General features: G+C 48.0%; 5 protein-coding genes across 5 annotated transcripts; 3 read left to right on the top strand and 2 right to left on the bottom strand.

Moving 5' to 3' along the window:
* Positions 1-350: 350 nt before the first annotated feature.
* Positions 351-1,962, top strand: PGRI_064050 (putative cell surface receptor/MFS transporter (FLVCR); the record flags this gene model as incomplete). Its single annotated transcript, XM_040794119.1, has 3 exons — positions 351-470; positions 520-632; positions 699-1,962. The coding sequence occupies 3 exons, from the start codon at positions 351-353 to the stop codon at positions 1,960-1,962; spliced, it is 1,497 nt and encodes a 498-aa protein (XP_040649369.1).
* Positions 1,963-2,724: 762 nt separating this feature from the next.
* On the bottom strand, positions 2,725-5,551 carry PGRI_064040 (cytochrome b-c1 complex subunit 6 family protein; the record flags this gene model as incomplete). Its single annotated transcript, XM_040794118.1, has 7 exons — positions 2,725-2,789; positions 2,880-3,002; positions 3,207-3,640; positions 3,972-4,388; positions 4,440-4,699; positions 4,754-4,911; positions 5,053-5,551. The coding sequence occupies 7 exons, from the start codon at positions 5,549-5,551 to the stop codon at positions 2,725-2,727; spliced, it is 1,956 nt and encodes a 651-aa protein (XP_040649368.1).
* A 360-nt stretch (positions 5,552-5,911) lies between these two features.
* Positions 5,912-8,299, bottom strand: PGRI_064030 (putative glycerol-3-phosphate acyltransferase Sct1; the record flags this gene model as incomplete). Its single annotated transcript, XM_040794117.1, has 4 exons — positions 5,912-7,096; positions 7,145-7,413; positions 7,475-8,069; positions 8,126-8,299. The coding sequence occupies 4 exons, from the start codon at positions 8,297-8,299 to the stop codon at positions 5,912-5,914; spliced, it is 2,223 nt and encodes a 740-aa protein (XP_040649367.1).
* Positions 8,300-9,193: 894 nt separating this feature from the next.
* On the top strand, positions 9,194-10,021 carry PGRI_064020 (GRAM domain-containing protein; the record flags this gene model as incomplete). The annotated part of the gene is made up of 2 exons (XM_040794116.1): positions 9,194-9,204; positions 9,283-10,021. The coding sequence occupies 2 exons, from the start codon at positions 9,194-9,196 to the stop codon at positions 10,019-10,021; spliced, it is 750 nt and encodes a 249-aa protein (XP_040649366.1).
* A 1,198-nt stretch (positions 10,022-11,219) lies between these two features.
* On the top strand, positions 11,220-12,506 carry PGRI_064010 (undecaprenyl diphosphate synthase family protein; the record flags this gene model as incomplete). Its single annotated transcript, XM_040794115.1, has 2 exons — positions 11,220-11,444; positions 11,517-12,506. The coding sequence occupies 2 exons, from the start codon at positions 11,220-11,222 to the stop codon at positions 12,504-12,506; spliced, it is 1,215 nt and encodes a 404-aa protein (XP_040649365.1).
* Between the last annotated feature and the right edge of the window lie 340 nt (positions 12,507-12,846).

Raw genomic sequence — 12,846 nt, 5'->3', positions numbered from 1 at the left:
TACAGGGGAGAGATATCCACTTGTAGAGATACATTCGACTATATACTTATACAATATCTAACTATACAATATTTACTACTCCGTAGCTATAATAAGATAAATTAATATAAGTACAACCTCACATGAACAACCCCGCTATATACCTAGAGTAAGGTACGGACTACCTAATAGTACTTGTTCAATGTAACATCATAGTATGGTTCATCAAGTACTGCCAAGTACCACGGTAGCGCGTGCCTCGGATCCTTAGAGTGACATGAAAAAAAGGCCAAGAGACTAAATGCCCGCTTTGTTCCATTTTATCATAGAGGTCCGCACAGAATGTAATTTGGTTTGTTACAACTGTGGACATGGCGACTACAGAGCTCCCAGATACCGAGCAGGGCTCTCGACCTATCTACAAGGTCTACAAGCGACGCTTTTGGGGACTGGCCCAGCTGGTATTGCTGAATATCGTCGTTAGTTGGGATGTATGTGCTCTGCAATTGACCTACCTTGCATGTCGTTGACTCTATACAGTGGTTGACATTCTCGTCCATTTCGACAACGGCCGCAGAGTACTTCGATGTCTCGGAGAGCGCTATTAACTGGATGAGCACTGGCTATCTCTTCGCCTTCTGCGCTGTTAGCCCGTAAGTATAACAGAAAGAGGACAACACTCCAGCTCCAAGTATCCCATTCATTAACCAGACTCCCAGCATCGTCATCTGGATCCTGAACAAAGGCGGACCCAAACCAGCCATAGTCACTACTGCCACACTGCTATTAGTCGGCAACTGGCTCAGATATGCCGGTACTAGAGCGAACGGGGGCATCTATGGGCTCGCAATGTTCGGCCAGATCCTCATAGGGTTCGCGCAGCCCTTCTGCCTCTGCGCACCAACTCGATACAGCGAGCTCTGGTTCTCAGACAAAGGCCGCACAAGCGCAACAGCCGTCGCCAGTCTAGCAAACCCACTGGGCGCAGCCCTGGGCCAGCTAATTGACGCAGAGTGGGCATCAAAACCCTCCGATATTCCAAATATGGTTCTGTACATCTCGGTCATCGTACGTGAAACCCACCCCCCAAAACTCCAGCCATCCATTGGTCCTTTCTCCCTCTCGCTCACACACCACGTAACCAAACAGTCCACCGTCGCAGCACTCCCATCATTCTTCCTTCCAGCAGCACCACCAACACCCGCAAGCGCATCGTCCGCAAAGCCGCACACGCCACTGGGCGAAGCAGTACGCAAACTAACCAGAACGCGGGAGTTCTGGCAGATCTTCGTCCCGTTTTCTGTATACGTGGGCTTCTTCAACAGCGTTTCCTCGCTGTTAAACCAGATTCTCAGTCCGCATGGATTCTCCGAGACAGAAGCAGGCATTGCGGGAGCTATCCTGATCGTGGTGGGCCTCATCACATCAGCAATCATGTCGCCGATAACAGATCGCTACAAGCATTATCTGGGCAGTATCCGGGTGCTTGTTCCTGTGGTGGTAGTCACGTATATCGGGCTGATATTTGCACCGGGCAGTTCGGCGGGAATCCCACCTTCGTATGTGGTGATGGCGCTGCTGGGTGCGGCATCGTTCGCGATGCTGCCCATTGTTCTAGAGTACCTGGCTGAGATTACTTATCCGCTCTCGTCAGAGATTGGAAGTACCATGTGCTGGACGGGTGGGCAGTTGCTTGGTGCATGCTTTATTCTTATTCAGGATGCATTGAAGGCTGGGGCTGAGGCTGCGCCACCGTATAATATGCGGAATGCGTTAATATTTGCGGCTGTAATTGCCGTTGTCGCTGCGCCCTTCCCGTTGACGATTGGACTCTTTGGAAGGGTTGTTCACCATCGTAGGTTGGAGGTTGATCAAGGCGTTGAGTTGCAAGAGACTGAGGAGGTGGCTGGGACGGCCGATAATGTTAGGAAGGTTAGGTCTGATGATTCTGCTGTGGATACAGATACTCTGATGAAGACTTAAGATTGCCCTCCCGCTATCAGAGTTCTTTTGGGATGTGCGATTTATCCCACCCCCAGTTTGGAAGAGCTATGATGTTTCATTCCTTTCTTATGCTGCGCCATGGCCATGGTGCATGTTCTTGACGAATCTTTGTTTCTGCTGTCCTCTAATCAGCGTATGTGATACTCCATTATGTTACCCTAATATCTTTTGAATTTGCGACAGGGACTTCGTTTGGGTCTATATCAGTCTTAGTAAATTGAGCGTACTTGTGGATCAATATGACCACAACAACTGACTTATATGAATACTATAATTGGGTGATGGCTATAGGCCTTGCCTACCAGGGCACAATGTCAATCTAGACAGATGAGATTCGTTTTACAAAAGATTAAACAAAAGCACAGTTCGAACAGGCGGAAGACCAGCTATCTGTACACGCAAGGCTGAAAGAGGAGGGCAAATGATCTATTATTCTTTCATACTTCCTCTGGGCCCTCCTCTCTGCCTTGAAAACACAATATGCGCACACATACGCAAGGAACGAGCAGAAAACAAAATTTCACGTTTCTGGATCGACCCTGCGTTCTCAATCCAAGGCGGCAAGCTACCAGGCTATGAATTGGCCTTAGCAGCCATCATGAAAGCGGGATTGGTTCTTCATCCGGCGTTTCGGTCCAAAGGGTTTCCCCCGCATCGATGCGGTGGGGAGCGAAGAATATCCGTGGGCTAGATCGATGCAAGGGTTGGAACGCCGAAATCAAGACTCAATGGAAGAGTCGTTTACTTCAGCTCCCTCCAGAGCTTGGGGGCAGCGCAGGCGGTCACGCAGTGAGTGAGGTGGAAGACTGGGGTTATGTTAGTCGCAGGACCAGAACTCGATAGAAGGCAAACCCATAGTTTCGTTTGGTTCCATCGTTGGTGTCAATTGCACTTACACTCCTCGACGCAGTCCTCCTTGGGGCCCTTGTAATCCTCATCCTCCTCCTGGCGGGTGACGCGCTCAACGCACTCATCGTAGTGGTGCTTGTAGGGAGCGCAGACGGCGGAGTGGGCGCACTCTAAAAATAATGGTTAGTTTCCGATCGAGAAAGCTGGTGGAATTCGTCTTTGCAGTGCCATTGGCGAAATTATACCGCAGACGCACATCTTGACACATAGGACCAATTGGAGTGCGAACGGCTTACGTCCAACGATCGCATGACATGGGCGACAATGGGGGGCGAATAAAAAAAAAGCAAAAGTCAAAACAACAGGTCACTCACCATCCTCAAGCTTGGGCTTGATGTCTTCAACCTCCTCTTCCTCTTCCTCTTCCTCTTCCTCCTCCTCGGCCTCAGCCTCCTCTTCCTCGGGAGCCTCCTCAGAAGATTCCTCCTCAGCGGGGGTCTCCTCGGCGGACTCAGTCTCAGTGGACTCGGTGGAAGCGGACTCCTCCTTCTCGGCGGGCTCTTCCTGGGTGGTGGTCTCGGTCTCGGTGTCTTGAACGGGAGCCTCAGCCTGGGCCTCGGTGAAACCGAAGGAGGAGACAACGTCAGAGAAAAAGTCGGAGAGACCCATTGCGACAGAGATCAATTGAATGATGACCGGAGGTCTTGTGTGGGGGTGGAAAAGCGGAAGGGGGTTGTAATTGAGGGAGGTTGTTGGTTTTGCCCAAGAGCTGCTTCTTTCGGACTGGAAAATCGGAAAGGCCCGGCCGCTGAGAGACGCCAATTATGCCGCACGTGATTGGCCAGTAGGGTCCAACACCATCGCGGACTTAACAGTACAGTTTAAGAGGTAGTTAGTATAATTACTGAGGAAATTATCAAGGTTCAGCCGGCAGAAGTTCACATTATATACATCTGAGCTCATATTGGCCTCACTGGAAGGTTACTACACATAGTCATCTACCCTGCGGAGAAGAGTGAGCTCGTCGTTGATACCTAATATCTAGAGCGATCTTCATCTATACGATTCGTGATACGATATGAGCAAAAAAAGTAGGATTAGTGAAGCAAACCTTGTAATACAACATAGAATATCCTTACTCATGCCATAGCATAGTGGTTGGCCCGAATATTGCCCCCATTTCGTGATAAGTGGGGATAGAAGTGTTAGGTTGAATTTCCACCGCAACCTCAAAGTCAAGTAAAGTGACTGTTCGCCTCTGTCTGTCATAAAGCATGTTATGCATTCCCGGATCACTGAGTCGTACTGCGACTTGCCGAAGGGCATTGATGCCGTTGAGGGACTGGGTCTTAATGTGTGTACGTTCAAGTTCGTTTAGGATATGCCAGATAGTAGAGAGACGTGCACCGTCCCTATACTCAAGAACGATTGCGTAGCCGGATGTGAAAACACTCGAACAGATGATCTTGCCTCGAGATATCCATTTGGCGAACATATGAGTCCCGGACGGTTGTTGTGTCCAAATCCTCTCGTAAACCGCTGCTTCCGAATCAAACCTATATATGAATAATTAGTGAAGCCCAATAAAAGAATGTGGTATAACTCACAACTCCTCAAGTTCAAATCTCCAGCATTTGATAATAACAGACCTACCGTCCAGGTCGGCCAGCCAAACCGCCTTGGCGTCTACGTTTGGATTTGATAGCTGTTGAACACAATTGACGATCATAGGTGTGCCTTGACCATAGTCGAGTACGACACTAGTTGAAGTGATTGCTTGTGCGGTTGGTGCAGATGGCGGTTGAGGTGGGTGAGGCTCATCTCCGCAGAGACGATCTGAGATATGTGGTGGAGGAGGGCCTCTGAGCTTTTCAATATATCAGCAGCTGTTCTTACTTCCTAGGGGCACTCAGATAGATACGCTTGTGGCAGAAAAAGATGGGCTCTCATGGTACCGCGGCTCTGACAAGGCCATCAGACAAAACCCTGTAAACAGTTGTCGCAACGAGGGTTGGGCGGCATCATATCTGATAGGCTCAGAAAGTAGAAAGCAGTCGTCGGCAGTCCTTTTGACAAAGACTGTAGAATCATAGGTGGACACAAAACCATATTGCAGAAAGGCCATTCGCATTTGACTAACGAGTTGACCTAGGAGTTGGTTAAGAGAAGGGTCGGCTTTTAACTCCACAATGATAGAAGAAGACATAAGTGAGAACATACCAATCAACGGCTCAAGATGGTGAGAGGTACTCGGCCGGCCTAGTCTCATATGTGCCTCAGGAAATGTCCATGGCGTCTTTAGTTCACCGACTAGATAAACATTATCAGGTGTACACTGGGTGTTAACAAGTCCCAAAGAAACATCTGGAACAATACTTGTTGCGTCGTAAGTGATAGCTTGGAGGTCCGCAAATCTCATAGACGACATGCTGGACAGTGGCTCTAGTGCCCTCATTACTGGGTCGCATAGGTTTCGCACAAACCTGCCAGTAAGGCCTAATTCGTTTCCAACTGTGTATAACTCATTTTCATCATGGATAGCGACCTGATGCACTAGGTTTTCTCGTTGAAAACGGTCGAAGGCATCTTGAGCGAATGAATTCCACTGATGCATATACATCAGGGAGACGCGCTCACTATGTATCGATGGGTTGGAGGTGCCGAATTTCCTGCTCAAAGAGGGTAACGGACGTGCCAGCTGGTTCTGAGTAGGTTCCATTGTGAGATTTAAAAGAGATATCGAGAGTATGAAAGGGAGGTTGAAACAATGAGCTTCAAAAACCGCGTGGGTATTTTAAGTAAGTACTGTTACCAGATTAGGACTAGTTTCATTTTGTGGGGCACAGTTTCAAGGTCATAGCTTCCGTGATTGTATTAGGAAGTTGCTTAGATGAACTTTGTACTAATTACGCTATTAGAATGAATTCCAAGGTTGTTCCCCTAGGTGGATGCTTGATGACATTCATAATCATAAATAAAACAGAGAGGATATCTTGCATGATTATATAAGAGCAAATACGTACACAGCCCACTATGATAGTCGGGATGGTAAAAGGAAATGGTCAAGGGAGCTCACATCTCAAAGATCTTTTCGGGACTCCTCAGTGCTGGATGGAGTTCCAGGGCCCGAGCTGCCCATATCCCAGCTTCCATCTTCGCTTCGGCGTCGACGACGCTCTCCGCGCTCCCTCATGGCATCACGAATCCGTGAACTGACATCCTCAAGCGGGTCTTTCGGAGTGAGAGGGCTGAGCGGCTTCAGTCCGTGACGAGACCCAGGTCGGGCGCTAGCAGATCTGCTGCGGCTACGATCACGACTAGGAGGCCGTGTGGAGAAGAAGCCAATGTTGGCCAGATTGTGGAAGGACTCGTTGCGGGGGAGGGGCTCTGACGAAGGCATTTTCTCGCCATGGTCCGCCACGCTGGTTCTTCTAATCTCTGGCAATTCGTTCTCGGATTTCGTATCAGTGTTGCTCGCTTCCCGGAATGGATCGGTGACAACTCGAGCGGCGTCAAAGTCAGGGAATAGCTCTGGTCCCATGGTATTGATCGCATCTGTCACCTGATGAGCCAGTGCAGCACGTCTCTCTCGAAGTCGCACCAGCGTGTTGGCCGATGATGGATTCAGAGATAGAACAAGTGGGCGAAGTGACTTGATGATGTCCATGCCCACTTCACCAATCCGAAGGGCTGCAAAAGTGATTGTGGGGAAGAGTACCATGCCGATCATCACTACCGACCAAAGTGGTACCCAGTCTGGAACCATTCCATTGACTCGGTTCCAGTACGTCCAATAAGTGAGGGCAGCAGTGTAGAATGCATAGAGTGCCGGAGCGAATGCAAGGGCAATAAGAAGCTTCCATGTGGCCATGACATCTCGGCCTTGAAGTTTCACTGTAGAAGCAGCCAGTGCTTCCTTGGACTTCTTAGCCGAGAGGTACTTGGTCGCAATGAAAACGGGGGTAAAGAGCAGGAAACCAGGAAGCGTTCCGATTGCCAAGAGAACCAGTTTTCCTAGGCGATAGATCAATGTAGCCACCACCTGTAAAATGGAGAATTTGGCGTATGTCACTTGGTGATCCCGGATTCCGAGAATACGAAGCTGTTTATTATAATCTACAATAGACTTGCGTAGACCAACGATCCGCGGATCGTCTTTGAAGTGGGCGTAACCTTTCACAAGACGACGGTTCAGCTCCACGACCATAGGAAGAGGGAGATTTTTGCCTTTGGTGTTGTATAGACGACGGGCAGCTTGAATGACCTGCGAATTGTTAGCGAAGGGGAATTTCTGACATAAGAAGAAACCTACCATAAGAGTTTCGTAATCAGGACTAGTGACAGTAACCGAGACGAGACTTCCGTAGATGATTTCCAGCAAAGCACCGACAGACTCCCGTCGTTCACCTTGCTTGAACTGCTCCACCAATTCCGAGGGAATTTCAATTGGAGTACCAAACTCAATAACGGCCCTGGAGCGGAACTTGTGGGCATGGAAATAGTTCATGCCACAAGGCACGATCTTTAAACCACAGTCCGGGTTTTCAGCCAGAGTGCCCAGAGCCATCAGGGCGACACCAGCTATATCATGTCAGTGTCATGTCAGTGAATATTTTGGATCTATTAGACACAAAGAGCTTACCTTTCAAGGGAAGTAGTGTAGTGCGGTCGTGGCTTCCACCTTCCGGGAAGATACCGACACATCCTCCTGTGCCCAGCCTTTTGAATACTGCCTCATAGACTGCGGTCTGATCTACATGCGGAGCAACCTTGAATTTGGTACCCTTGAAATCTGGATCCTGGTTGGATGCATCTCCAGTGAAATTTCCATCACGATCAATGTCATCCCGTCCAGTAAGCTGGGCCAGCGCATCCCTGTGCTTGAAAGCCTTCTTGAGGACCAATTCCTCTGGTCCCTTGATCTCGGCGATCGCAGTACTGTGTGAAGTTCCGTTGATGGTGGGTAAAGCAATAGTTCCGTCCTTTTCGAAGCCTTTCCCTTCAAAGTTGGTTCCAACACCTCGTAGCAGAGTTGGCTCGTTGATCGGGTCGGGGAGATAGATAGTGCCGGTCCCGGGTTTCAAGTTGTCCATGGCACGTGCCACGGGCAATGCCCCAATTCCCCTCGCCAGAAATCCAATGAACTTGCGTTTGAAAGACTTGTCCGCAATAAGCCATGAGATGCGACGTTGCGCTTCGCTGCGAATGACACGCATCAAAACCAAGGAATCCACAAACTAGGTAAACATCCATCATTAGCTTGTGTGTGTGGAACCGGAAGGGCGCGGCATACCTGGTTCGCATGAGGAGCTGCCACCAGAATTATGGGACCGCGGCGGGGGATCTTCCATGAGCCTCGGGGGTGGACTTCGCGGAAGAAGAGGTCGATGAGTACGGAGAATGTCCAAAGGACCAAATCATACATCCACCCAATGAGGGGTGGGATGTACTGGCCTTTTTCTCCCATTGTACTGTAGAAGCCCGATGGGCAGTTTCCGGGGGAAAGAAGGGTGGAGGGGTGAAAGTGTTATGATCGTGTCGACATGAAGTCCCTTAAGAAAAGATGAATGTAAGTACGGATAACCGGGAAGAGCTTGGGGGGACCCACCTTAGTTTCGAACGTCAGATCACGTATGATCTAATATATTAGACAAGATGGGAGAAGTTGAGAGGGGGGGGGGATGGAATCTGAAGTTGGAAAGTTTTGACGTCTTAGCGCGCTTTGACTCGGACGCTTCTAGAACGTGACATCTTATGGAAGTTCAACGAATTTCTGAGGTATTTTCTTTCAATGTTGTATATCATGTTATATATCTTACATTCGACAGCTAATATATCTGAGTAAATCTTTTGGAATTCCTACCCTTTCCACCAACATTTACATTCCTTAACATGTCTAATTCACATGCAAACTGGTATTCGGCGATCAAAGCGTCATGCGGCTATTTTTTAATGGGATCGGCCTAGAAGCTATAGCCACAAGTGAAACGATTAAGCTTATGGTGGAGACAATATAGAATTTGATATAGTGTTAAATACATAATGTAGTGTAATTATATCTAAATTATATCTAAATTATATATAACACGAGAAGAAAAAAAAGGGAATTTTCATGTATAACAAGTACAGTACACAACGTAGAAGTTTCCCCTGCAGGTCTCCCCGCCTGCCCCGCCTTTCCAACTTCACTTTTGATATTCTACAAGTCTTCATCCCTTTGACTTATAAATCCTTTCTCTTTGGGGAAATCTCTTTTAATCCCACACGTCCCCAATTCCTTCCCACCTTTCATCTTCATCCCCAACCTTGACCGTTTCCTTGATAAAAACGGTGTCACATGCACCTGAATTAATCTCGCATCATGTCTCTCAAGTATGCCTCTGCTTCCTATGACTGCTTCTCTCTGAGGCCAGGACCAGACCCATATACGCATCTATACTGACTGTCTAGTTGGGTAATGCTTGATGACCAGGATGGCTTCGTCCGTCTTCCCAACGAGCGTTTGATCTACTCCTCTCCTCCTCGTACCAGTCTCTCCTTGACTCCACCGGTGGGATACAAAGGCGCAGAAAAACTTTCAATTCAAAGCAATGCCGGCTATATCCACCTCACCAACCAAAGAGTCAGTATCCATTTACCTCCATGTCTTCCTCTTCTAACACTCGCGGTGACTCGCCAGATTGTCTACCTTCCCGCCACCAGAAGCAATGAATTCCAGTCCTTCTCGTCACCTCTCTTGAATGTCCGTGACTCCCATGTATCTGCGCCATTCTTTGGGCCCAATATATGGACAGCTCTCGTACAGCCAGTACCTGGAGGTGGCGTTTCACCATCTCTACCTGCCATTCAGTTGAAAGTGACATTTAAGGAGGGCGGAGCCTTTGACTTCCATACCAATTTCGAGCGAATCAAGGAACGACTTGAGCAGGCTGTTGAGAACACAAGCGAAGGCACTCGTGGGCAACAAAACGTGGATCTCTCAGCAGTTCATTTGGAAGAGTTGCCTGCATATGAAGCTCCGCCTAATACTAGCCAAAATGCTAGACCGAGCGAGACACCAGAAGAGTCACAAAGCAGTCGAGTATCTGACACCGGTACCGAGCCCGTGGAGCCACCTCCATGCTACGAGGAGGTTCAGTCACAAAGTGTCGCCCAAGAGCTAGAGGAGAGGCTGCGACGGGCCACTTGATCTACTTAGTAATGAAGCGGAGGCCTATTTCAAGATGCCCTTCTATGACATATTCAAACTAGCTTTTGATTCTCCATCTCATGTACATTATGTCCTCATCAATTAGCAGTTAGCGACACGAAAGCGGTGCTTATGCACTTACGAATGATATGGATGTTTGCCAATGAAGGTTTATAATAGAATGGTATTAGTAAAATCGGTTGATCGTCCATTTATGACTAAAACCATAGGGTATCATAATATTAAAAAAAAGAAGGCACCATACGACTTAGGTAGGATGTCTATGATAGTTACGTATTCAACTCTGACTCTCGGCTATCAGTGGACCTGTGGACACTTCCCCAGATTACGGAGTTGACGGGAGATTCGGGAGCTTCAGGCAGCCATGCATCCGTGCAATAATAGTTATATCAATCCGCCTGACAATATCAAATATCCGGGGAAAGAGTTCAATGGATGATGTTTAGACAGGCTAAACTTTGGAGGCGAATCCCGGGTCAGATCATGCTACTCAGAGGTCATGTGGCTAGCACTAGTCGATCACTTCCTTTTCATCTACAGAATTTCCAGAGCCTCCTATTTCTTGGACTTTTAGCTCTGTAATAATTCAGCCCAGGGCTGTCGATTTAAATGTAGAGGTTGATCATAAATATGGCTGTGCTATAGTTAGCATAACTACGGAGTCACATGTGCATGTGCAGGCAGTATATGGGTAAAAACTTGATAGCCTAACATGTATTTCAAGGCTATAGGTTATTATCTCATTATATATTGTAGAATATTGTTTATATAGAGAGTACACTTATTATATATATATATATATATATATATATATTAGTTATGTACCCAAAATATGAAATAAACATCGGGGTGTTATAACCCATAAGATCAGATAAATCGCCGATGATTCATTTTCGCCTCTTCTAAGAAGGGGGCTAAAAAAACTAAAACTAGAAATGCATATGAAAATGATGTAGCCTAGGCAAAAAAAAGTGCATCGCCTCAAAACTTATTCTAAAAATTGCCCCCTTTAATCAGACTGTCATAACCGACCACGTCGCGTTTTAGTAGCACAAAGCCCGAATCCGGCTAACCGTGCACCTTTTTTATCTTCAACTCCATACACAGTTCCGATCCCCAACTCCTCAATTTTTCTTTCTACGGAGTTTAAGGACTTACATCTTTCAACATATTCATCATGTCGGGTTCAATGCATATGTCACGCCTCCGAAACTGGTTCCTCGCCTCTCCGCCTGCCGAATATGCCATCACGAGCCTAAAGGAATTGCTGATCGGCGCAATCCAACAGGGCCCTGTCCCACAGCATGTGGCCTTTGTCATGGATGGAAACAGGCGCTTTGCTCGATCACATGGAATTGAGACAGTGGAGGGACACAATCTGGGGTTTGAAGCCCTTGCAAGAGTGAGTGCTACGTTTTGCTAGCTCAGGGTTACACGACAGTGTCCGTATTGTGTCCATATTGACGACAATTAGATCCTTGAAGTCTGCTACAAGAGTGGAGTCAAGGTAGTCACGATCTACGCGTTCAGCATCGAGAACTTCAAACGCTCAAAATTCGAGGTGGATGCACTCATGGAAATGGCAAAGGTGAAGCTGTCGCAGATGGCTCAGCACGGAGACCTACTTGATCGATACGGAGCAAAGGTTCGCGTCCTGGGCCGTCTCGATATGCTCAAACCCGACGTTTTGGAGGCCGTCAACAAAGCAGTCGACATGACCAGCCGCAACGGAGACCGCGTGCTAAATATCTGTTTCCCCTACACCTCCCGCGACGAGATCACCTCCGCTATCCGCGACACGGTGGAGGATTATAGCACGCCGATCGAACAAAGTCACTCCGCGACCGCCGCTTCTCGCAATCCCTTCTCGGAATCCCATATCGCACATAATATCCGCGCCCAAACACTTGGCTCGACAACACACGAATTACACAGTGATTCTGAATCCACGTCGGGTTCTTCGGGGCACGAGGATGATGCATCTCCTCGGCACGAGTCCGACCGAATTTATGGATCGATGTCTTCCTGCTCATCTTCCACAACCCTCCACCTCGGAAACCAGCAAGACCCCAAGGGAGGTTCACCAACAAGATCCACCGCTGGGTCAGATAGCCCAGTCTATATCTCCCCCGAAACCATCACTCGTCAAACTCTAAACGACCACATGTTGACCAAGGGTACTCCGCCCCTGGATATCCTGATCCGCACTTCAGGCGTCGAACGCCTGAGTGACTTTATGCTCTGGCAGACCCATGAGAACACGGAGATCGTGTTCCTCAATGTTATGTGGCCAGAGTTCGACCTGTGGCACTTCCTACCTGTGATGCTTGGATGGCAGAGACGGATTTCCAAGTCCCGACAGGACCCCAATGCAGAGGGGAACTTCGCCGGCGACTCAAAGTCGAGCGAGGAAAATCCAGACTCAATGATGTGGCGTCAAGGTGGAAAGGTCAAAGACATATAGTAAATTGTCTATCATATACCCTGTGTCTACTCGTTTTTGTTCAGCTTCAGCATCACTGGCGTCTTGCTTTTTGCGGAGTTTCTGTTGGGCACGCCCGACTTGATATCAGCATATATTTTGCATCGCCGTACACTACATCGGTCCTCGGTAAATAAAATATCATCTACTAATCCTCCACCTCCTTTTTGCCTGCATTGGTTGTTTGCATACATGCGCTTTTCCTCTGGTTATAGCTAGCTTTCTTGAACATGGATTGTCTTTCTTATCCATTTCTATCTGTCTTACTACATACTTCAGATCATCTAATACAAAAATGTCCTTTTCAACAACTTGTTCCCTT

This window comes from Penicillium griseofulvum, assembly GCF_001561935.1.
Source record: "Penicillium griseofulvum strain PG3 chromosome Unknown contig_91, whole genome shotgun sequence".
NCBI classification, from domain to species: domain Eukaryota; kingdom Fungi; phylum Ascomycota; class Eurotiomycetes; order Eurotiales; family Aspergillaceae; genus Penicillium; species Penicillium griseofulvum.
Note: the sequence above shows the minus strand (reverse complement) of the source record. Positions and strands in the feature narration are given on the sequence as shown.